The sequence below is a fragment of the Triturus cristatus genome, chromosome 7 (genome assembly GCF_964204655.1).
Source record: "Triturus cristatus chromosome 7, aTriCri1.1, whole genome shotgun sequence".
Classification (NCBI taxonomy): Eukaryota; Metazoa; Chordata; class Amphibia; order Caudata; family Salamandridae; genus Triturus; species Triturus cristatus.
The window spans coordinates 547,726,672-547,752,534 of record NC_140590.1 but is presented as its reverse complement, the minus strand read 5'-3'; the positions used below and the strand labels follow the sequence as shown (position 1 = coordinate 547,752,534).

At 46.5% G+C, this 25,863-nt stretch overlaps 1 protein-coding gene across 1 annotated transcript in view; it reads left to right on the top strand.

Moving 5' to 3' along the window:
* Positions 1-25,863, top strand: part of MYO15B (myosin XVB) — a 1,465,505-nt gene that overhangs the window by 1,040,616 nt on the left and 399,026 nt on the right. The window contains exons 37-40 of the mRNA XM_085614939.1: positions 4,779-4,838; positions 5,633-5,708; positions 17,147-17,265; positions 18,021-18,139. Of these exons, the coding sequence (XP_085471065.1) occupies positions 4,779-4,838; positions 5,633-5,708; positions 17,147-17,265; positions 18,021-18,139 (374 nt within the window). The remainder of the gene's footprint in view (positions 1-4,778; positions 4,839-5,632; positions 5,709-17,146; positions 17,266-18,020; positions 18,140-25,863) is intronic.

Below are 25,863 nucleotides of genomic sequence, written 5' to 3'. Positions count from 1 at the left end.
AGGGGACAGAGTCTGGGTCACTAGCCAGTGACCAAGGGCATGATGGACCAATGCCCACAGATGTTGGGTGCTTCAGGTGAGTTGATGGGTGTCTTGACATTCAGCCACGAGGTCCAGGAGGCGTTGACGAAGTCCACGAGCCGGATTCGAGCTGCCCCACGAAGTCTGTTGAGTGTTACGGTGTCGGCGACCAGAATGGACCCAACAAGCCTTGGCAACGGCAAGTCACAGGAATTCAGAGAAAGGACTGCGGTGCAGACCAGCAAGGTCTGAGGCACTCACCCAGCGAGGGTAAGTCAGGGCACGTCTGGAGCAACCAGGAAAGCTCAATTAGAAAGGGAGTTGCCTTCGTGGGGACCTGCTAGTCAACAGGCTAGTGATCGCGAAGGAGCCTCGAGCAGTCGCACTTGAAGCTGGCCCACGGGTCACTCGTGGAGTGGAGGCCAACAATCTTCGGTGCAGGAGGTGCTCAAGGCTGGGGCTACTCGGAGCCCAAAGCACAACTTCGAGGAGGACCAAGAAGATAGTGTTGCTGCAAAAGTTCACGGTGTCCAGGGGTCACGGTTCCACGTCACCCACGATAGCCACGGGCCTCCGCTTTGCTGTGGACTCAGGGTAGCCTCGGGGAAGTCTGGAAATTCACCTCTGGTGATGCAAAGACTTCGTCGTCCGGCGTGAGCTTCAGCGATGCAGTTGCTTCTTTGGTGCCTGCCAAGCAGGGGAGTCACTCCTTGACCCCAAGGGAGATTTCTTCAGTCTTCTAGTCAGGATAGAACGTTGAAGGTCCAGGATATAGGTTGCAGAGTTTTGTCCAGGGTAATCTAAAGTCCTAGGGACTGGATTCCTATACTTATATTAAGTTTAGGGGATGGACTAACTCTAAGGCCCCACCGATGGGTGGGCTTGGAAAGAGGGGTGGTTACACCCATTTCCTTTGTCCAGTTTCACACCAGAGCAGAGGCAGGTAGCCCCTGCAACCGGTTTGAACTGGACTATGCACAGGGACACCAAGTGTGCCCCCAGTGCAGGACTTCAAAGCACCAGAGAGTGCTCCCGCCCAGCCCCAATACACATCTGCCTGTCTGGGGAGGTGGTTACACCTCCCTTCGACAGGAAACCTATTGTCCAGGCCTCCCCTGCCGGAGTTTCGGTCAGCAGCAGGAGGCCAGACCCGTGTCTGTGGCAGAGGCATACATTTTGTGATGCCAGGGCTCAGGAAAGTCCTACTGGGTTTGACCAGTGTGAACCTGTCTCTCCCTCTAGAAGGGTGGACTGCTACCCCCCCCCCCACGCCCCTCCCCCCGCCAGAACTGGCGGGCGGGGTAGTATTCAAAAGCGTTTGACACCAAACACAACATGTTTTGATGCAGCTATCCCAAAGTTACCATTTACGGTGAGGTTATAATGCACTTAAGAGTATATGGTATGGCTGTATCACAGAACAGCTATAAGGAAGGATTTCTGAAAACTGCAGAGGGGCTCAGCTCATGCTTGGGCACCCTCTCACACAAAACCAAGCACTCTGCCTTCAGGATTGTCAAGGCCTGCCATAGGAGTGGCTTATAGGCTTATATGTCTCTATATATATATATGTGGATATAGGTAGCCTATACCACTGTAAGGGGTGCAAGCACACCCTTACCAAGCTGCAGTAGCAGACCTGTGGTGCCATTTTGGAGTGCTTCCCAGGGGTGGCATAATACATGCTTCAGCCCCTGGTAGGCCTCTGAGGTACCTATGCCCTAGGTATATAGTATACCATATACTAGGGGCTTATAAGTCACTCCAGAATCCAATTAGATATGTACCTAATGTACATGCAAACCATTTTAGAGAGGAAGCAGCTAGGCTGTGGTCCTGATTAGCAGGGCCACAGCCAGACTAAGGTCGAAAAACAGTGAAACACCAGCAAAAAGTGGGGGTACCCAAGTGAAGCAGACCCTACTCTCCTACACAGGTGGCATATGCGGGCTCTGCAGTGGGACCTGAAGTACAAGTGGGCGCAGCATCAGGGGAATCTGTCCGATTGCGTCCAGGTCTCGGAGGGCACTGCACATCAATTGCAGTGGTAGCTCACGAACCAGGATTGGGTCAATGGCACTACTGCCTTGACAGTCCGGTCCGGAGGGACAGCTTCTTTGGCCGTTCTGTTCTCCAGGACTTTCTGGTGTGATCTTGGTTCGCAGACCCACCGGGGTTGGTATTGATGGGGCATCTATTCTAAGGTAAGGAATCTTTAACTAACGTGTTTCTTTCAGATGAACAAGTTACTTACATTTGGTAACAATATGTCTGTAAGAAACATTAGTTAGTTATAGATTCCTTACCGCCCCACCCATCCTCCCCGTTCTGCGAACTGATTTCTAGGGTTAAGGACATCCCTTCAGGGCCCTGGTTTTATGCACCAGTGGCCAGTGTCTTGCATGGCTCTGCGTTTCTGGCGCAGAAAGTCGTGTACAGAACTGATGTCAGTGCGCAAGGGTGGCGTCTAAAGTAGCTGCCGCGACATCATCCCGGTGACCACAACGCCAACAACGGACGCGCAGCCGACCAACGCCACCTTCCGACACGCAGAGATACTGGTGACGAAAAAACTTTCCGGATCCAATCTGATGCCTGGCGGTAATTCTAAGGTAAGGAATCTTTAACTAACTAATGTTTATTACAGATATATCGTTACCTAAGGTAAGTAACTTGTTGTTCCATCTTCTAATCAAATCCACAGATTGTGATTCTGTCCCTCGGAATTTGGGAGACTCGATACAGGGACTTTGATGGGTTGCATTTTGCAGTTGCTTTAAGCATTTGAAACAATAGGCTGGAAGACCCGGCTATAGTGTGCTGGTGTAATCTAGACAGTTTAGTGCCAACTAAATAGTAGCAGTTGAGAGAGAATTCTTTCTGCACAGACAACACAACTGTGTTCTTTCTAGACAATGTAGTATGGATTGGGTCTAAAATACTATTGGAAGAAACTCAGATGTCGTGGAACCAAGCAGTGAAGCTCAGGATTTACCTGATGGTTTTGCATGTTCTAAGTATTGTAGAGTCAGGAAGCAGACCAGCTAAAGAAAGACATTTCAGGAAAGCAAAAGGAAGGCATTGTACTGGGCCTTTCGGTAAGGTTTGTGCATAGATATTTTCTCAGTGGCAGAAAGCAAAAGATGGTTAGACATTTTATCCAAGTGGCCAGAGAAAGGGTCACTATCAAATGACAGGCTGAGATGATGTGAGAGGATTTTCTATGTTACTCCAGTATTGGAGCCTTTCATAGATTCACATGCCTGAATCATTCCCCGTCGTCGAGACGGGAGTCTCCCGTCTCGACGAGGGGGAATGTTTCAGGCATGTGAATCTATGAAAGGTCCAATACTGGAGAACTACAGTTACAGGTAAGTAACTTGTTTTCTTACTCCAGTATTGGAGCCTTTCATAGATTCACATGCCTGAATCATTCCCCGTCTTCGAGACGGGAGACTCCCGTCTCGACGACGGGGAATGATTCAGGCATGTGAATCTATGAAAGGTCCAATACTGGAGAACTACAGTTACGTAACTTGTTTTCTTTTCTTGCTTAACACTCCACTGCCTACGGATGACACATGCTGCCTTGGTTTTCATGTCACTGTTTTCATAACTTTGTGGTCATCTGTAGTGTCAAGAATTGTTGTAGATCACAATATCTCCTTATGTCCAGCTTCCATCTGGGGTAGACCGTCTACTGAAAACAAGAGGCATTCTTCTACATATCTTTCTCTAGCCCCTGGATGCAACAGTTCTTTTTTGCAAAATGCCCATTTTCCTTACTGTTCACAACTTTGTGTTCAGTAAAATGTTTAACCATAAGCAGTTTGGCTTTGGGCATTCTTCATATGGCCATTTTCCTTTTTTCTTGAGGTTCACAACTTTGGGTAGGCAAAAATGTACAGCCATATATAATTCACAGTGGGGGCTTAATGAATGAATGAATTAATGAATGAAGAAACATTTCTAAAGCGCGTGGTTACCCAGGGGCATCCCAGTGCTATCTGCCCTGCTTCTAAAAATATAATTCCCCAGAGCAAATACCACTGACAGACGTATGGCCAAAAATCTTTATGGAGGTCTTGAAAACGGCCAGAACATTAATGACACATGTTTTGTAAGCCCTGGCACTGAAAAGGTTTTGTTTGTGTTGTTATGGGAGAGATTCATTTCAGTGCTTAGCAGAGAAGAGGTTATGGCTCTATATTTGTCTAAATCTGGCTTTGCTTACTTTCTTTGAAACACATTTGGCGGCTTTACCACTTAAACAAAGAATCCTAGGAGGGACTTCAGACAAAAGAGCTTTGTTTGAGAAGACAAGTCCTGCCTTGTCTCCTCAAAGGTAGGTCAGAAACCTGCAGATCTCAAGCTTGTCCTAGTTGTTGCCCCTCCCACCACTATGGCTGGACAGTCAGCCTTCTGGTTTAGGGGTTAACATAGTCCATCTGAACCTCATCAATGCACCACATTACAATTGTGTAGGGGCAGGCTGCCCCGGCTTTAGACAAGAGACTCCAGACATCATTTTAAATGGACCCTCTTATTCTCAGCCAGTGGTGTGGGTAATATGAGCAAAAATTAGTTAGGGAGACCTGTAAGGCGTGCATGCCAGGAGCAAGTTGATCATGAGCCTGAATGTGCCTCACACCTACTGTCTAACCTCACCTTCTTTCTTTGTGCTACTGCCTGCTGCTCAATTATCCTTTTGCCATTTATATCACATCAGTCAATATAATTGTTTCCTTTCAATGCAGGTTTTTTACCCACGAGAGAAATTCACCCAACCATACTGCCTGAATCTACTGTGCGAACAGGTAAGTTGGTCTCATCTACAGCTTCCATTTGTTTCACTCAAATCCAAGATCATTCTTGACTTCTTACAGTCTTATGGTAGGTTCCCGCTCCTACCTCATTTCCCCGGCTCAAATGCTACAGTGCCCTCTGCCATCTGATATTCTCAGCTGACATCTCTCTAGCTTCGCAAATCATAGCCCCTTTCTATACCCAGGCAGGCAAAGTCTGCTGGGATCTTGAACAGTTGGTCTTAGCTTGCAGATCAAAAAATGTTGAGGTTTTTTCATCATGTGCATAAAACTGTGAAAATGAGACCCAAAATTGGACACATGTGAGCTGCATCAAGGACGCATCCAAAAGTAGATCAATGACCCGTTTGCCTTCCATTTAAGGGTACTTGTGGGATGAGAAGATTGCCAGTCATTAAGGGATAGCCTATAGAGGGAGTAGGAAATGTTTGTTGCATCTTTGCAGAGGTCTTTTATCCTCGCTCCAGCTCTCTCTTCTGTTCTTTCTGTTATCATGTGCTGGTAATCTCAGCTAAGAGGCTCACAAAGAGTGGGAAAGAACTTCTCTTTCACCCTGCTAATAAGGTCTGTGTTACACTTGTGGGTGGTAAACACATTTATACAGCCTTGAAGGACTTCAGGCTCCAATCCTTTCGATCCAACGCCTTCCTCCACTATCTAATTCACACAATATTACCACCTAAATTTCACAACGCCAGGGCATGATCGTTGAGTATGTAAGACCCATGGCTGTCCTATCCGGTGCAGTATGTAACCACCCTTACCTTCCTATTCTTTTTCTCTAGATCATGCGGGATACCTATTCAGAGTCGTGCTTCCGAATCTCAAAAGAGGAGAGACGCAAAATGAAAGACTTGTTGGGTAAGAGCTGACTTTAGATTGTTAGATGCCATATGGTTTATAGGGAGAGAAAAATGAGATTATTTCTCAATAGGATGATGGTTGGGAAATGTAGGTGACCTGGGGTTTTAACTGATACTGGGGATAAAGCAGAATCAGTCTCTCCTAACATGTTATAGACTCTGGCCAAAAGCGCTGGACTTTCAAAGGTTCTGGCTTATTGGGAAATCCTTTTGATTTCTCACCAGTCCGTTTAGGCTCTACTTTTAAATTCCTAAATAAGTGTGTTCACCATCTGGCTGCATGGGTTACATTTTGCAAATCTCTCATGGCTCTAGTGTTCATTTATTGATGTTTTTTGTAGCTTTTATTTCATTAGTGGAGATCTTGAATAGTTCACAGCTACAGTGGTTATGGCAATACACTTCTTCACATCCTGTTGGGTTTGCCATTCAAAACTTAGACTCTATTAACTTTGGAGGCTTCTTTGCTCTGTTTAAATGTTCAAGGTGGCTTTGTGTATTCATGGTGGCCATTTTTTGTGGCTAGTTTATGGGTGAAACTCGTTTGTGTCTTAATTTTAGTTGGCTGACATTATATTTTTAAATGTTCTTTATAGAATGATTTCCACGTGAACAAACATGCAAACAGAGTTACATACTTCATCTAATCAAATAGAGCAAAGGCAGCATGTGGACTGGGCACCAAAAGCAACCTAGTTCAGGACACAGCCCTTTCTCTTAGTAGAAACATCATATATTTCTATGTGCACAGATAGCATCCTACCCACTCCAAGACATTCAGAAAGTGTAGTGCACTACAGTTGGTCACCTATTTTAAAGTCATACACTTTGTCCCTACACTTCCTTTAGCATCCTACAAATCATACACCAGGTTTTATTGTAAACATGTTCCTTTTAGCAAAAATGGCATATTTGAAGAAAAAATACTGACCGCTCAAAATGATCTTCAGACCAGTGCATAGAACAGTGCAAATTCTATTGGCACCTGCCAACCACATTGATTCATCAGCTCCTATGCAGGACCAATGAGATTTTATATTCTTGGTAAGTATCTTAATTCTAAATAACAAAGTATTTAAGGCGACTGAGGAACATAGTGCTTTCCCGTAATGTACTGACTGCTAGTAACAATTAAAAAACACTAAATCAATTTGAGTTTGTCATGTTCAGAAGAATATGATGGAATTATTCCGGCCAGTTGTAAACCTTCAGTGTCGGTACTTGATCAAATTTGAACGTGGCTACTAAAATACAATCTCTCTACCTTCACCCATTTATTATTCGATTAATAAATATAGCAGTCAAAGAAGATTTCTGGACAGTACCATACGTAAACCTCCTTTGAAAAAAAACCCAAAACACTTCTTTTCATCTGAATTCACCTGTCAACAATCACTTTTTAAAAAAAAAAAAGAATTTTTTTAAGTGCCATTTTGAGGAATACAAACAATCTGAGTTTCAAGATGCTCTGGAAACGTTTCAGCTCTTTGATCTGAAATAATAAGAATTTGGCTTGCATCATTACAACTGAGTAAACCATATTGTCTGTGAGGGCCGATCTACTTCTTCTTTTGGACAGGAGCAAATAAAGATTGAGACTACTTGACGATAGCTCTGCTTTGGTCCACCTGACGTCCTAAGCATTCCGAAGCTTTGCTTGCGTGCCAGCTCCAGATAAACACATGCATCTGATAGATGCATCAGGCACCACTGGCCAAGAGAGGCTGGATGTGGATGGATGGATGGATGGATGGATGCATGACTGGATGGATTGATTGATTGCCGTCAGTGTTCCCAATATAAATACCTGATAAGAAGCTATCATGTTATCCTTTGCTTCACTATGCAAACAATCTGCACTGAAATACATTCAAGAAGCATTGCAGAACTTTCACTATTAGCGATTGTTGCTCCTGCCTCCTAAATATATAAATGACTTCATAAATACGTTTATGTTAAATATATTCAGTGTCTTATTTCCATATATACATATAAGTGGGAATTGTTTACTTAGACGTAAGAGTAGAGACCAAAAGAGAAGCTGAGACTAGTGAGAGAAGTAGTCTGTGATGGGCCCATCACAGTCCTCTGTGGTGCACAGTAGTGACGAGAAAGGATCAAATATAATTGGCCATGTATGAGCGAATAAAAAGATTCAAGGACAGCAAAGACAGAACAGTGCGGCTAAAACCAGAAAGTAAAAGCATGTCAAAACAGATAGTACAGTCCATTACTCCTATGTCAAAAACTGTTGAAATATCAAGAAGAAAGAGAAATCATTTGTTCTGAGTGATGGACGGAGGCAAGATAATTTGTGACAGAGTTGGACCGTTTCTGTAGATGACACTGCCAACATCCGACATGAATGGGACTAAGAACTGGGATCGCAGGGACGTATATGAGCACTCACTAACAGGACGGATTGTGGATTTACTATTGTTTTTCTTATTGGCTTGAAAAAGCCCTTGGTGTGCCAGCCATACGGGCGAAACACGTGTCAGCTGTTTGTTACTTTTTTTATTTGAATAAATACAGAACCACGAAGAAATAAAAAAACCTTTAATCACATTGGGTCATTTATTCCAAGGATTTCTAACATTAACACTTGGCTTTACCTGTCTTCACTCAATTTAATCTTCATTTTCGGGTGGATTTTTGAAGGGTAACCACGAGACAGCTGTGCCACCCTCAAAAAACTAACTTGGATCATGTCTGGTTGAACCCTAGCCCACCCCTCCTAGAAGCCAAATGAATGGAAACGTGCAATTAAGAGTCCAGAAAAAAGAACGTTTCTGGTGTGCAAGAAGATCAAATAGAATGGAAAGAAGTGAGATTTGTGGCTAGGTAAGAGGGAGAGATAGAGACTTTTTTGTAAATAGTAGGAAGATTTGATTATTCTGAAAAGAAATGACCAGTGGTGAGAGGAGGTGTCCACAAAAAGGAACCGCCAAAGTCTGAAGACCCATTTTTTCTGTACAACCTGTTGGTATGACTTCGCCACTAAATAGTCACTTCTGACACTATCCTATAGCGCTTAATTTGTGGGATGGCTAAAATCAGATCCTCCATTCTACTGCTTGACCTTTCTAGGTGGTCAAAGGCTTTGACTTCATATCCATGGTGGCATTTGACGTTCGTAGTGTTATGTAGCATGTTAGCATCGCTTTCCCTGTTACACCACCCTTTTAAACATAATTACCCCCAGGTCTCTCCTGTCCCCTTCATTCTACACAAGTGAGATAATCTATCTCACTAACAGAAAAAAGAAAAGAAGGAATGCTGGTACACCCACTCCCCCTCTACTGGGAGTACATAACCGTACTCTACCCAGCATTCCTTCTGTTCTTTTTTTTGTGTTCCGACAGTATGACGAGGCCAGGAGCCTGGAGGCTCCTGCAGCTTACCTGCTGCTGTGCAGCGGGTCTTTGCTGGTCTTCCTGGTGGTTCATTTTTGAATGATGTCACTATTTCTTCATTGTGGGTCTTCCTCCCGTGGTTGATGTCTTTGTCGCACATCCCGGGTTGCTGGGCACGTCGGGGTGCGGTGGTTCCTGCTTGCAGTTCTCCTGTGGAGTGCAGCGGCCCCCCGGTGGCTGGAGCACTTACCTGACTTCCTGGGTTTGGGGCAGGAAGTCAGGCGTTTGTTCACTTGCTGCTGGCGGCGGTGGCGTGGGGTGCTTGCCGGCTGTCCTGTAAGTACTGCGCAGCGTTTTGTTTCTTTATTTAATTTCTCTGTGGCTCATTCAGTGCTTTCTTCTCCTTTGTGCCTGCTGTGTTGCTCCTGAGCTGCAGTGTGTTGGGCTGTTTTGCGGACCCTGCTTTTGGGGTCGGTCTGCTTTCTGTCCTGCCGCCTTCCTTTGTAGGGGGTCTGCCTGTAGTTCAGTGTACCATAGTTTCTGCTCAGTGCCCTACAGGTGGGGCTTTTGTGTCTGTGGCCCTCTTCTGGAGTTCGTCTTGCTGGCTTTCTGTGCTTCCCTGTCTGGGTCAGCTACGTGTGTTGCCTTCCCTACGGTCCTGCACCAGTTCTGTTACTCATTCGCCATGGGGTAAACATGCCAGGAAAAGCAGGCATGTTAATATTCCTCCTTGTCTTCCTCTGCTTCTTCTTCTTCGCCTTCTCCTGCACGCTCCAGGTGGCAAAAAGTGGAAAGCGAGCCCAGATTAACCGTCTCATTAAGGAGACCTTGCTGGAGATGGGTGGCGCCCGAAGGTCAAAGAGCTCTGTCAGGGCCACGCCATCGCCGCCTTCTGCTTCTGAGGATGAGTGGTTGGGGAGTGATGACCTGCAGGGCAAATACATAGACAAGGAGATGTTGCTGGACTTGTTGAAACATGAAATCAAATATGGGGTTTCCTTACGATGATGCCCCAAGCACTTCTGGGGGTTCTTTGCTTCGTCAATTCCAAAGCACTGCTGCGGTTGATGTTCCGGTCCATCGATATATCCGGGAGGTGCTTAACAGGGAATGGAAGGACCCTGATTCCATTATGCTTCCCCATTTCATGGCGAAACTCTATCCTCTTCAGGATTTGGCCAAGAACTTGCCTGACTCCATTCCTATCAATTCTTTTGTGGCCAGTCGAGTGGGTCGTACTTCATTGGCTGAGGATGCAGTGATGATGGATCCTGTGGACAAGAAGGTGGACACTTCCTTGTGGAAGGTTTATTCTGGTTCACATCTGGCACTCCGGGCTGGCATTTATGGGACTTATGTGGCTCAGTCACTTATTTCAGATATCAAGTCCCTGTACGGGTCTTTGGGTGATTCGACTGACTGTTCAGGGCTTCTTGATCATATTGAGCGGCAAGTAGAGTTCCTGTCTGATGTTTCCTTCCTTTCTGGCGGAGCTTGTGTGGCTGCTTGCCGCAATTTGGTTCTGAAGGACTGGAAGACCGATTCGGCCCAGACATCTTCTGCGCTGCAGTTGCCCTTTCAGGGTACCATGATGTTTGGGGAACAATTGGAGGGCAAATAGCATAGTCTGTTTAAGGAGAAGAAACATTCTTTGTTCAAACAGCCTTCCTCTGTGCCAGCTTCTTCGAAGCCTAAGTCCTTCTTCCATCCTCCCTCTCGCAGGCATTTTTCTCGTGGCAGGGGACGTTTTCAGTATGGGAAAGGTCAGGACAAGAAAGCAAAGTCTCTTCCTGCGAAGCTTTGTGCCTGACTATCTGGCGGCCGGCGCCGGATCCTTGGTCGGAGGTCAGCTTTGGTTCTTTCTTCCAGCCTTGATGAACTGCTGTTCAGATTTGTGGGTGCTGGACATTGTCCAGTTGGGGTACCTCATCGAGTTTTCAGATCCTCCTCTGGACTCTGGGGTCCGTCCAACTCCCTGGACGTCTTGTCCATCTGACTCCCTGGCCGTCTTGTCCGTCCAAAAGGTCTGAGCTGTGTCTGGGGTTCAAGGCTCTGCTGGACAAGGGGGCGGTGCAGCAGGGCCTTCCTGTGGAAAGGGGTCGGGTGATTTATTCCATAATTTTTCTGGTCCCCAAGGTGACAGGGGGGTTCTGTCTTGTCCTGGATCTGAAGGCCCTGAACAAGTTTGCATTGCATCTGCCATTGAAGATGGAGACTCATCAGCAGGTGATTCCCCTGGTTCTCCTGGGTCATTTCATATGCACCCTGGGCCTTCAGGGCGCAAATTATCATGTCCCGGTTCATCCCCTATCTCGTCGATTTGCTGAAGTTTTGTCGTCGGGGGAGGCATTATCAGTTCCAGGTCCTGCCTTTCGGCCTGCGGTCGTCCCCCCGGGTTTTCACCAAGGTGGTGGCGCCCTTGGTGGCTTCATTGCATTTTCAGGCGGTTCTGATTTACCCTTACCTGGAAGATTGGCTCATTCATGCTCCCTCCAGGGTTCAGTTGCTGAGTTATCAGGAGTTGGTGTGTTCAGCATTGAGGGCCCACGGGTTCCTCTTGAATCTCAATAACAACAAAAAACCTGCTCAAAATGACCAGTGATAAACTTTCAACAGTGGCCCCTTCAAACGTCATCCTAATTGTCATGACCACATAGCGGCTATCTTTATACCGTCTAGAGAAGGGGTCTGGATCACTTAAACCTTTATAAAACAGGGTTGTGTCTGTGTATAATGTCTCCCCTACTTTCTCCCTACCAACTGTGTACGAGAAAGAAAAGCATACAAAAGTGAAGAAAATCTAGTGAAAAAAGGATGGCAGTGCCTCACGGGAGTAACACAATGGGAGTTTAGCAGACAGGTACTCGCCTGCTTCCTCAGGTTCGCATCATTAGCAACTGCCACCCTATAAAAAAAAATGTAAGTGATGTGAAAAGAAATACGTAAAGTGCTATATGTGAACAATAGGCACCGGTGTACACATCCGGCCCAAAGTAATGTCAACCCTAAAAGGAGTGACGGGGTCTGTTCAGAAACCGCGTCAATCCTAGTTAAAAATGAGCTAAACACCACTAGCTATCTAACTTTTTATTTCATGCTGTGCATTTGCTCACTTAAAATCTAACATGTTTCATTGCCTCAGGAGACTTGTGGCAATTCCATCAGGGCAAGGGTCAACTAGCCACACTGCACCATTATTTATCCATATTTTGTTTTACCTTCACCACATTATCGCTCTCCGTTTGCATACCTATACGCTTCTAATTTGTGGGTTCAATTAGTGTCTGAGTGTACCAGTCCACTCTTTCATTGGCCGCCAGGTAAACTGCATGTACGTCAGTCTGGTCAGCCCACGAACCCGGCCTTAACTCAGCCTCAGAGGGATCAGGAGTTGGTGTGTTCAGCATTGAGGGCCCATGGGTTCCTCTTGAATCTCCCCAAGTGTCAGCTGGTGCCTTCACAGGACTTAACGTTTCCGCACCGATCTGGTTTTCCTGCCGGTGGCTCGGGCTGTGAACTTGTGCTCCCTTGCTTGCGTTTTCTGGAGAGTCGTTCCTTTCCAGTCCGTCTCTGGTTGTGCCTTCTGGGTCTGATGGCAGCTACGGTGTTCACGGTTCCTTGGGCGTGCTTTCATCTGTTTCCTCTTTGATCCTTCCTGTTGGCTCGGTGGGATCCATTGTATCGATTTGTCTCTCCTGTTTCCTGTGTCTCTTTTGATCCTCCCTGCTCTGCGCTGGTGGACGGTGTCGGACAATCTCTCCAGGGGTCTGCCCCTGCAGTCCTCTCCTCCTGTTGTCATCACAACGGATGCAGGTGGGGTGGGTGCGACTTTGGGAGTGATCTTCCTTCACGGGCGTTGGTCACTTCTGGAGAGTCGCCAGGCAATTGTGGGGTTTCATAGTCAGCTGTTGTACTGCGATGTGCAGGTTTGTTCGGACAACACGGTGACAGTGGCCTACTGGAATCACCAGGGAGGTATCTGGTCCTAATCCCTGAATGCAGCGGTGTACCTGTTGTTTTGCTGGGCGGAGGGGCACCTCATGTCTCTGGCGGCTGTTCATGTCCGGGGGTGTACAATGGGGTGGCGTTACTTCCCCGCCTCCCAGGAGTTGGCATTGACTCCAGTGGCCTTTCATTTGGTGTGCATGAGGTTTGGTCATCCTTGTCTCGACCTCTTTGCTTCCCGACTCAATGCTCCGCTTCCCCGCATTTTCTCCCGTGTCCTGTAAGCAGGGTCTTGGGAGGTGGATGCTCTGACCCTTCCGTGGCCATCTCTGCTACTGTAGGCCTTTCCTCCCATTGCTCTGATCTCTCGGTTTCTGTCTCGGTTGGTGATGGAGGATCGGGAAGTGGTGATGCCCTTCTGGCCTCACCGGTCGTGGTTTCCCACTCTGAAGTTATTGGATGTTCGGGGTCCTTGGTTCTTCCTATTTCCTCCGTCTCCCTTGCGGTCCGCTCCAATGTTGTCCCTCCGGCAGCTTCATCTGTCGGTCTGGAGGTTGAGAGGCAGGGGTGGAGGAATAGGGGTATCCCTGAGCATTTAGCTTTGGCGATTTAGCAGTCCCAGAAGCCATCTACTATTAAGTTCTATGGTTGTCACTGGGGGAACTTTGAGCGTTGGTGTCTGGGTCTGTCATTGTCCCCTTTGGTCTGTCCTTTACCTGATGTTCTCCAATTTCTCTAGGAGGGGTTTAAGAAGGGTCTGTCAGTCTTCACTTTGCGGCCCAGTGGGTGGCTGTTCGGGCTTTTAGTTCTCCTTGGGGGAATTTGCCTGATGCTGATGACCTGGTTTCTCGTTTGTTATGTAGTTTTTCCATTTCCCGTCCTGTGGTTCGGCCTTCTTTTCCTCTTTGGGACCTCCCTTTGGTGTTGAAGGCTTTGGTGCCTGCGCCTTTTGAGCCTTTGGAGGACGTTGATCTGAAGTTTATCACTTTCAAATTAGTTTTTTTGGTGGCTATTACTTCGGCTAGGCACCTGGGGGAGTTGGGTGCGCTGATGGCTCGGGAGCCTTTTCTTTCCTTTGCTGACAATGGCGTGGCTCTTCATTTGGATTCGTCCTTTGTTCCCAAACTTCCGTCCCAACTCCATCACTCCCAGGAGTGTGTCTTGCCTGCACTGTGTGCAGATCAGGTGGATGGGGGTGATCTTCCCTGGTCTTTGCTGGATGTTTGCCGTGCGTTACGGATCTATGTGGACCGTACTCGTCCCTTTCGGCAGTCTGACTCCCTTTTTGTTTCCTTTGGGGTGGCCTTCAGGGGGTGCAGGGCTTCCACTTCCCCCATTGGTCGCTGGCTGGCTGCAAGTCATGTTGGCCTACTCCCTTTCGGGCTCCCCTCCTCCGGCTGGGGTTCAGGGGCGTTCTATGCGGGTGGTGGCAGCGTCTTGGGCAGAGGTTCTTGGTGTCTCCCTTTCTGAGATTTGTAGGGTGGCCACTTGGACTTCTGCTAATACCTTTGTTAGGCATTACCGGATTCAGAATGTTCTGGGGGATGATGCTAACTTTGGTTTGGGGGTGCTTCGGGCTGTGTGCTCCTGATTCTCCTTTTCTTTTTGTGCTGCTTTCAATAAATTGCTCGGTTTGCTATGGCTCTGTATCCTGGTGGTTTGTTGTGAGATGATGGCCGGTTGCTGCTTGGGTATTCTCACTTGTGTAGTATGAAGGGGACAAAGACAGGAGGGACCTGTGGCTAATGTCCTATTACTTACTGGTAATCTTCACATCCCGTTGTCCTAGTGCCCTTCATAGCATCCCTCCCTCCCGGGATTTTCTGCCCTCATCAGGGGCTTGGTGGTTCCGGAAGAATGCTGAGTAGAGTACGGTTATGTACTCCCAGTAGAGGGAGGGAGGGGTGTACCAGCATTGCTTCTTTTCTTTTTTCTGTCAGTGAGATAGATTCTCATTTGTGTAGTATGAAGGGGATGAGGACAACGGGACCCAGAGTAATGAAGATCACAAGTAAGTAATAGGACATCACTGTTCTACCAAAGCGCTCTGTTGCTGTTTCCAGCTGTGGGATGTGCTTTATGAAAACCAAATAACGACATAAAATAAGTAAAACATGATTGGGTACAAGGAGGCGATTGATGAAAAGAAAAAATGAGTATGATGATGACGAGCTGGGGTTAGCATAATTCAGGATGAAACTGTACTCACTCATAGAGAGCAAGCAAATGATGAATGGCGAGGATGTATCAATGGGGAAGCAGTGGAGCTGCATGTACAAAGATTGGGAAGAGGATCCTCACGAGATCATTGTTGATTGCAAAGTTTGAAGCTGTTATAGAAGAATCAGGAGAGGAAAACAGTTAGTTAGGAGTTGCAAAGGTATCGATGATTGGAGCAAGAGTAAAAATAGATTTAATTGGAGCATTGAACTGCCGAGGTATGTGATGAGTGAAGATATAAGATCATTGAATGATTGTGTTTGTTTTTCCAGGGTTTTCAAACTTTCCACCGGAAGGTAAATCGTAGAATGGGTGAGCCGGCTTTTGAGAGTGTAGGGAAGGGATGGGTATGAATCATTAAGCCAATCTGTACTAATAATTAAAAAGTGGAAGCAGCAGAGGCTGGAGTCAAAGAAGGAAAGTTGTCTAGTGGTGGAACTTTAACTGTTTAAACAGTATAGTAGCTGCATGAGAGGCAGGTAAGTAATTCACTTAGGCACCTGGAAAGGAGGAGGAAGCACATTTAAACGAATGAGGAACAGAGTTTGACATAAGGGTGTAACAGAAGGCATAAAATAAGCAAAGTGAGTTCTTGTGGACTGATCTAGGACTTAAGTTGATGGCCTAAAGTGCTGCTTGTGTAGGGTCGTGGCAGACGACCTTGAGGCCATGCTCCTTGGAACTGCCACTCGCAAAGGAAACTCCTGCATCTAAGCACGGCAGCTAGTGGATGAAAAGGAGGCTGCACTGATGCTTTGAAGTTGTGGCTTGACTGCTGGTTGCAAAGTTAGTCAGCACTTCAATTCGGCATGGGCATGCGATTGCCGCACTCCTGGGCAGTCATGGCAAGACGAGCCTCAAACACAACCACCACGGGCTGTGTTCAGAATTAAAACAGGAAAGCGCAAAAACGAGTTTCCCTTAACCAGTACCGTAAGCTAATAGCCTACTAATTATGCTCTGACGCTCCCTGCATGTCCGGGTTGGTTAGCCTACTATAATCTTTTACTGTAAAAAAAAAAAAAAAAAGAAAGAAAGAAAACCCGCTAAAATAGCTTATGGGGGTGTAAAATGTGTGTCTTTGTAACATTTCTGATGGTGTAAGTACAGCTGTGGGGATGTTTCATTGCTCAAAGTCTCGGGGTCCCTTTTTCATTTAATGACATTTTTGATGGTTTTAATGCACTGGGGATGTTTTTGATCAGAACCACATAGCTCCATTTGTATTGGTTAGCAGTGGCTTAATTTTCTTGATGTGGATTCTTCATTACTCACAGACTCGTGAATCAGAATATTACCGAATAGCATTCTGCTGACTTAATTTTGTTTTTACTGTGGCTGTTTTGGATAATTTTTATGATGCCTTTGTTTTACTGTTGAAGCTCTTTTATTCCTTAGAGATCCATTTAGTGAAGTTAGCACAGTGTTTCACTTTTGATTTTTGGGGTTTTTCGTGGCTTAGCCTTCCAATTACATTTCTCTTCCTCGATGAAATTCTTCTGTACTCTATTTTATTTGTATTCACAAGAAAGGGTACTATGGTTTTATCGGTTGATCTTTCTGATTGATATTTTTGAAAAATGTCTTTAATTGTTGGTGATCATTTATTTTGGAGGCGTTTTGTAAGTTGATAGTCACGCTGCTTTGGTGCTCATTGGTTGAAGTCGCTTATGGCAGAGACGTTCATTGGCTAAGGTCTCTTATGACCATTGTGGTACTTCTGCACTCTATTTTATTGGTAGTACCAGATCATCTGTGCCTCTTTTCATTGTTTGAGACTTTTAATGACCAGCTGTAATTTCTCACTGTCAGATTGAGGTATTCGCCATCATAAGATCACGACGACTGTCTTGAGGATGCATTAGTTGAGCCCTTTGGTTTGGTAAATGCTGACTTTGCTCTCTCTTGGTCACAGCCGAGTTTCGTGTTGGGACGGATGCAAAATCCATCTTGGAAGAGGGGATAAAGAAAAGGATTGTGGTGGCTGCCCGCGATAACTGGGCCAACTATTTTTCACGTCTTTTCACCGTCACTGTAAGTAAAGTACTTTAAAGTCCATTGCAAATCCCATATATCCGCACAGTCATGAATGTTGGAAAGGAACACCATCAGATCAAAGGGATCATCACCTGTGAGTTTGGCTTGTCATCATCTAAAGAAGTGAATACATACTTCACTGTAGGAAACATGCATAGCCTTTGTGCCTTCCCCAGCGCCAATCTTTAACATATGTGTTTGCCCTGACACCATTAGTGCACGAAACGTCCAGATGAGCCATAGCAATCATTAATGTGGTTTTGTATCTACTACCTGTCTAGGATTGCTACACACCCTCTTCCACGCCATAGCAGCCATCACTAAATCCTCTCTATTCCCCGTCATCTTCAGTGGTGGAGAAACAGTGGTAGATTTATATGCCTGCCAATACTTCACCATGTTCTAGTCTTCTCACCAGGAGCGCACCGGACCACCGTACCTCTCTGCTCCACCAAATCAACCCATCCCCTGTGTATGTCCTTTCACCTTGATAGAGGATGTCTGCTTGAAGTTAACAACCATTGGGCTTGCCGTGTCATCACTCAAAGTAGCCACCTGCATCCCAACTTTGCACTGTCACAAGAGAAATCCTGCGGGCATCACTTATGTCTCTATCTGCTTTGTAACATTCAACTTGTGGTTCCCAATTCCACAGATCCTATTGCCCCATTACACCAATATTGAACCCTTCACTGTATCCATTTGGCTGTCAAGTGTGTCTCTTCTGAGGAAAATCCTTTCTCTTGTTTAAGGGGGAGAATGGGAGTGATGTGCAGCTGCTCGGCGTCTCTCACCGGGGTATCAGGCTCCTGAAGATTGTGAAAGCTGCTGGTTTCAATCCTGAACACCTGAAAATCCTTTGCAGCTACAGGTACCATCTCATTTCAGTCTCAAGCAGGATTGTTCCAGTGCGAAGGGATAAACTTAAAGTGTTGTGTAATCTGGCCTCAGCTTCTCTTGTGCCAAACTCAAAGAAAGCCGGTATGGTTTGAACAGAGGCAGTTGCATGGTAAGAGCTAGCATAACCTGTCACTGACTTGTGAATCTTTCTATCCAGGACCTATTGATGTTAAGGAACTGTAAGAAAATTCCTCTTTTTGCTTGCTCACTCCCAAAGTTGTATACTCAATCTGCTGGGTTTTTTAATCTGAGAGTGCACTGAGACCTCCTAACCAGAATATGTTGAATTGTCCAGCTTCAATTGGCATACATTGACTTACTTATAAGCCCCTAATATATGGTACCAAGGGTGCCCAGGGCATGTAAGTTCGAGAGCTCACTCATGGTTGCAGCACTAATTTTGCCACCTTGCATTTGACAAAATGTCTCCCAGCCTGCCAATGCAACCTGGAAGAGCAGTTTAACACTGCTAGCTCAAATTTGCCAATTAAACCAATAGCAAAGCCCCCACTTTTCTTAACAATATATTCAAGACTCTCCTAAGGAAATCCTATTGAGCCCTAAGGCAGGTAGGTGTATATTATTAAGTAGGACATATACTTTTAATATGTCGTAACAGCAAAGCTTCCAAATTGTCGTTATTGCTGTGGAAAGGTTGGCACCCCCATTTGCTAATACAGGGTTACCGACTGACCTCTCAGTCCAGCTAACTTCTGAATGGGACTAATAAAATGGGTACTTCAAGGTATCAAATTAATTGTGGCATTAAACCCGACTTGATACCCAAGTGGAATTTAATGTCACTTTTAAGAAAAGGCAACTTTTAGAAAGTTGCCACTCTGTTGTCCAGTTTGTCCAGCATCTCACACAGTTGCTGGCCGCTAGACAGCCTACTGTCCTTCAGAGGAGTCATGTGAATGACTTCCAGGCTACTCCCAGGCTCAGGAACAAGTCTACTACAGAGGAAGGTGTTTTCTCCCCCTTGCAGGAAGCCACACAGGGTGTTGCCCCAAAAGGCAAGCTTCAAACGGGGACGCTGCCTTTGGTGGGCAAATGGTGACCATACTCATGTAAGGCTGGCCCTTTGTTCAGGTAGACAGACTGGTGTAGGAAAGTGCCCCATTTTGCATGGTTACCCCCACTTTTTGCCCGACATCTGATGCAACTTGATTTGATGTGCCCTGGGTTCCTGCCATTCAGGTTCCCAGGGCCTGTGTTATTTCCCCAAAACTGCACTTTTGTACCCACAATTGGCACATCTCTGGCCACAGGTGAGCACCTTGTAAAAGGTATTATGCGTACCAAGGGCACTGTGACCGGGAAATGCCTTTAAGGCTGCAGCACCTATTGTGCCTCCCTTAGAGGCCCTGCACCTTAATACCCACACACTGCCATTGCAAGCTGCGTGTTTTGGTGCAGAAATAATTGAAGAGTCTGGGACCTAGGTAAGTCACTCCTCTAGCAGGGTGCACTAACTCCCAGGTGAGGGTACAGTGGCATGAGCCCTGTACCACTGCAGTGTCTAAGTCCATTCTTAGACACTGTAAGTGCAGTAAAGCCATAAAGAGTTTATGGTGTAGGAGTTGGTCATTACAAACTCCACAGCTCTATAATGGCTTTACTAAAATCTGGGAAGTTTGGTAGCAAACTGATGCCAGTGTGGGATTTAATGTAAAATGCACTGAAAGTGCATCTTCGAGTTGCCCCCTGAAAAACGACCAGCCCTGGTGTGATTCTCGAATTGCTTCCCGCCATTTGCCACCACCAGACAGGTTTCTGGACCCCTGAGTAGTGGGCCTCCACTCTCTGGGTCCAGAAACAAAGCCCATCCTGGGTACAGGTGTCATGCCTCCTCCCCCAGGATGGGCTGGATACACAAAGTGGAAGCTTCAAAGGTCTTCTGCCTTTGCAAGCTGTCCCTGTCTTTTGCTTCCCCAGTAACTAGCTCCCACTGGTTCTGACCCCCACTTTAGGTGAGAGAATTGGCAGAAAAACCAAGCTAGGAGAAGAGTTATGCCCACCTTCGCCCACCCCACCCCTCAGGTGGGGGAGGCGAGGTGAAGCACACATCTCAGTCCCCTCTATCTTAAAGATGAGGGGACCCAGCCAATTAGGGAGAGGCTCATGGAGGGTGACATAATAGGGTGTGGGAGGTACGTGATTGTGCGCTGTTTTAAGGACGATGTGGCGGCACTGCTGGTGGGGTATAAGGGCTTAACTATAATGTACCACAGGTTTATCACGTATTATAGGCTCATTTGGCTCAATGGGGTGACCTACGCCAGATTTGTAATGAAGACTTCAAGTGCATACTCTACCCAGATCGGCATCGCTCCAAGGGTCTGCCACAGCAGCCCTTGTCCACGGCTCCGGTCCTCAATACAATAGTGGCATAGCGTGGCTTGGTAGATGTCTGCCAGCATAAGTTCCCTATAGGCGCTGGGTACACTCATTATTCCATGGTTCACAACATACACATGCACATTAATTATTGGCTACTGTTGCGGTGCCTGGTGCGCACATACGAAGGTGTGAGTGAGCCCCCGCCCCGAACTTATTGGGAGCACCCACCCATATTGCTGGAGCTAGAACTGCACAGCTCGCGACCCCTGTTCAATGGCTAAATTTGCAATGGTATGGTAGGCCTTCAAGGTCTATGTTCGGGGGTCACGATCTCCAAACATGCTGGTGTCCTTCGGTAGCTACACAGTAGGCTGGCGCGGCTGGAGGTGAATAACGCTGATCTTGAGTGAAGGCATCGGGTAACAGTGGAGCAGCACCTGTTGCCTGACATTCAATCAGACTACAGGAATATCATGAAGCTGCATAGAGTGAGGTCACACATTTAGGATTGTATGCAACTGTGCGGGCATACGGAGAGAATGAGTGCCTGGGAATGACCCTGGTGGCTCTCATACGCCCTAGGCGCGAGGATGCCACAATCCTAGAGGTTCAAGATGAGCAGGGATTACCCTTGCGAACTACAGAACAAGTTTCCCAGTGGTTTCGCCGCTTCTGCCTGGAACTATACGCGTTGCGTCTCCCTTATGACGATCAGACAATCTTAAGCAATCTTAACAGACTATCTTAAGCATATCAACATGCCCTCTGACCTGGTCAACTGACCCTGTCCGATATTTGGGAATACAAGTACATACCTGCTCAGAGACAGTATTCACAGAGAATTACGGCAGGGCGATTGTTAAATTAGAAGAAGATATTAGCAAATGGGTGCGGCTGCCTCTATCGCTCCTGGGACGTATATCCCTGATGAAGATGGTAGTACTACCTAGATTTCTCTTTTTGTTTTTAAACATACCTATGGTTCTTCCCGCCCACTTCTTTTAACATCTCAAGTCACTGCAGATCAAGTTAGCTGGTAAGCAGCCTCGTGTAAGGTGGGTTGTTCTCACTCTTCCATATTCCATGGGTGGGCTTGGTGCTCCGGATATGGAGCTCTACTATCGAGTGCCGCAGTGCTCGCATGCCTTTTACTGGATACACCAGGAATCTCCTCCCCCTCATCTCTATATAGAAAGGATAGTGGTGGCGCCCTCTCACTTGGCCACATCTTTATTCCACGCCCCGGTGTGGGGCCCCGGTGCGTTAGATTCGATCAACGCCACCACGCATACTTGGCACAACTTAATAAGAAGGCAAGCAGCCTCTATATGGTATTCCCCGCTAACGCCGATTGAATGGTGTGCCTGGCTCCCAACACTTATGGAACCAGGGGTGGTGCGTGCTTTAAACAGCTTAGATATCTCGATAGTAGGCGACTTATTCAGTGATGGGATTGGGTGAGATTGGGAAGATGTAACCGCGGAAAAGCAGGACGTTTCCCCTCTTACGCTGTTTCACTTTTTCAGAGCTCGGCATGCACTTAGAGAGATGCTGGGAGAGGAGTGAATGCAACCACCAGATGTTCCCCCTCTCTCTTTGATGCTACGATCAGAGTCTCCATGTAGGATCGTCTCACACATTTACAACATGGTACAGGACTATCGGAAGAATCATTACACTAAAGCCAGGTTGGAATGGCAGTCTGATCTAGAGGTCACCCTAGATGATAACACTTGGCGGTACTGCTGCGAATCCACACAACGAATATCCGTAAATGGGAGACACCCGACTTATCCAGTTTAAATACTTCAATAGGGTTTACTATAACCAATTCGTTTGCATAGATTCGTGTTACGAGCTACAGCTAAATGTGAAATGTGTGGCGAAGAACCGGCGTGATTTCTGCATTTAGCATGGTTATGCCCCCAAATAGCGAAATTCTGGACTGCAATATTCCAAAAACATAGCGATATAACTGAGGAGCCTCTGACCCCTGACGGCACTTTTGGGTTTCTCCAAAAGGTTACGCAAAGATATATGGCACTTGGTGGACATGGAGTTATTTGTGGCAAAGCGTGTGGTAGCTATGCACTGGGCGCGTGGCCCTTGTCCCATTCTCATATAGTGGTCCAAAGATATGCTATACTGTGACACGCAGACTGAGATATACAGCGAATAATCCGTCCCCACCCCCTGGATCCCCCCAAGAACTTCCGGAGCTTATACCGGAGCTTCTGAACGGCAAGAAATGAAGTATTGGGTAGTCTGATTTCAATCGATGGTACGACAGGCAGCTTGTGCAAATGTAACTGTTTTTGTACATTTTACATTGAGATCATCACCCCAGGTTTCACTGTGGTATGCTATTTCTTTCCCGTGCTATGGCTAGCATCGTCATAGCTGGACAGATTCCAATGGTCGTATTGTTTACAGGCTATATAAGAGATTTCATTAGAAGTATGGACATACAAGGAATATATGTTTCCCTCTGGAGAACTTATATGTATGTATCGCATTCTCCCACCAATAATGCTTTTGATTATTTGTTTATTAAACATGTACACTGTGACTGCTTTTCTTTTTATTGTTTGGTTTGCCTTTGTTCAAATTGTATGAGCTTATCTTCATAAAATCAATAAAATAACATTTAAAAAAAATAAAATTAAAAGCATATTGACATAAAGTGGCTCACTCCGCAACATGGGGAACACATTATGGCCCCATTACGCCTCTCAGATATAAGCGGTGCCAAGGGACATGCCATGGTGTAAAGCGCTGGGCACTGATAGGCTAACGGTGGCTTTCTACAAGGCTTACCAGGATATCCTGGTCTCGCACCTGGTCACTCTTTATGAAGAGATGGTGAAAGGTGGCTGTATGCTGACGTCTATCCTCAAGGCTCTCTTGGTCACCCTGCTGGAGCCGTGTAAACCAGCTAACAGCTGTGCGTCCTACTGTTGTACGGTTTCCACATTCTCAGGAGGAGCTGTATGTTTGTTTGGACATCATAAATGTTGGGATGGTGCTAGACTAATTCCATGCACCCCCTCAGGATATGTTGCCCGATAGTCCTGCTAGCTCACAGTGCCCCCATAAGTACCCCTAAACCTAGTCAGGTGACTAATGGTTTGAGCAACTTCCAAACATGAGAAACCTTACTCCCCAAGGAATCGTGGTAACGGATTGAGCACCTTTTCTCTCAGTCACTCGTGCATACTCTGGTAGATACACAAGTGCTCCTCTGGTTTGAAGATGGAAATGCATGTGTATTTTTCATAACAGTATCCATGCTTTCGGGTCGATGCTTCAGCCAGGCTGGCATTGTTTATTCTCTTGTGATAGCCATGTTATAACAAACAACATTTGCACAATGTGTGTTCAGGTCTTGTACTAAATGTTCAAGGTGTTGTGATAGTGTACTTAGGAAGTGGAATTTGTAATCAGTGTGGTTTCAGAGAAACTAATCCTGCACTGTCACGCAATCAAATGTGTGTCAAACGGCATGTGGAAATAGGGCCACTTAAGAAACGTGTGCATGTAAAATGGCAGTGTTTCTTCCCGGGCCTAACCTAGCCAAGTAACACTACAGACTGCTGTCATTACTATATGTAGACACAAAAATATTTGCTAAAATCCTTGCAAACTGATTGGCTCCACTGCTTTCTGGAGTAGTAGGCCCAGAACAGGCTGGCTTCATCCCTCTCCGGTCCCTGTCGTACAACCTCAGAATGCTTTTGGCACTATTACCCTCATTGATTCTAAGGTACGTGCCGAAGCAGTATTCTTAAATGTTGAAAAGGTGTTCGATTCAGTAGAATGGGGGTTTATGCTTGCAGTACTGCAACGCATAGGTATAGGAGACGTCTTTTTACAATTTGTCTGAGTGCTATACACCCTGCCGACGGCGCATGTCCGAGTCAACAGGATAATCACTGATGCCATTGTTATCCCGAGAAGCACCAGACAGGGATACCCCCGTCACCATTATTGTATGCTTTAGTGGCTGAACCACTATCTTGAGCGCTCCGAGAATATCATGCGCACAGGTGCATCCATTTCCCACACTACAACTTGATCATCTCTGCGTACGCAGATGGCACCCTCTTGTATTTACGCAGCCCCAAGCATAATTTATCCCCGATTCAATAGGAGGTCGTTCTGTTTGGCGGGCACTTAGGCCTTCGAATTAAATGGAATAAATCCCTGATCTTCTTCCTCTCTGCGGCTACAACCCCGGTAAAAATTTGAGTTTTCATTACAATGGACTACTAATTTGGTTGAATAACTGGGGATCCAGGTCCACACAGACCTGTCGGTGCTTCTACTGGATAACTACGGCAAAGTACTCCTGAAGCTTTCGGACACGGTCGAGCAGTGGGTGAAACTGCCTTTGTCGCTCAGCGGGTGTATGGCCATCATGAAAATGGTGGTGTTGCCCCGCTTCCTCTTCCTGTTCGCAAATATCCTGATCTTGCTAACACGTGCCGTGTTTAGCAATCTAAAAGCCCTTTCGGTTTTTTGGCATGGGATGGGAAGCAGCTGCGGGAGAGCTGGGACACGCTAACACTACCATATGATATAGGTGGTTTGAACGCTCTGCATATTGAGACCTACTATAGGGCTGCACAGTGCATGTTTGTTCATTAGAGGGTCATGGTCCGAAGGACTTGCCACATTTGTAGCTTGAGCTAAAGGCAGCCTCCCGGTTATCGCTACCCTAGACCTTGTTAATGAGTCTGGTGCGACACTACAGTGTCCTGGACCCACTGAATGCGACGGTCTATTCCTGACAGCGGCTTCTAGAAAAACCCTCTAGATACTTCCTTTCCTTGCCATGTGTTCCGTTGGATTGTTGTACGTGGTTTCCTCTGTCAGGAGATGGGGGTGCTGGGGGGTGGAGGGAGCTTGTCTAACTGCTATGGAAGATCTCTTCAAAGATAGTGTGATTTTCAGCTGGGAACAGGTTAGTGTGCAGAGCGTAGAATCCTCTGCCTAGCCCAGTTCTGTTACTACAGGGCCTGCCACATAATGCGTGACCTACTAGGGGAGGACTTGCTTGAACTCCTAGAGTTACCGGCAGTGACATACCTTTTTCAAACGTCCACAGAATTCACATCATAGCAAAACTTTATGCCCTCACACAAGCGGCGCCTGGGCGTCTGGGAGGTTAGGCTAGATTGGCAAAGGGTCCTTGGCATTACCATCAGTGACACACAGTGGAGTTACTGTTGCTCCGTCATGAAGTTTCATTGAATCGCCGTCACAATCTGCTATATTTCAAGTACCTTAAACCTTAAACTCCTGCATTTTAAATTGCTGTGGCGCGCCTACGTGACTCACACCGAACAACAC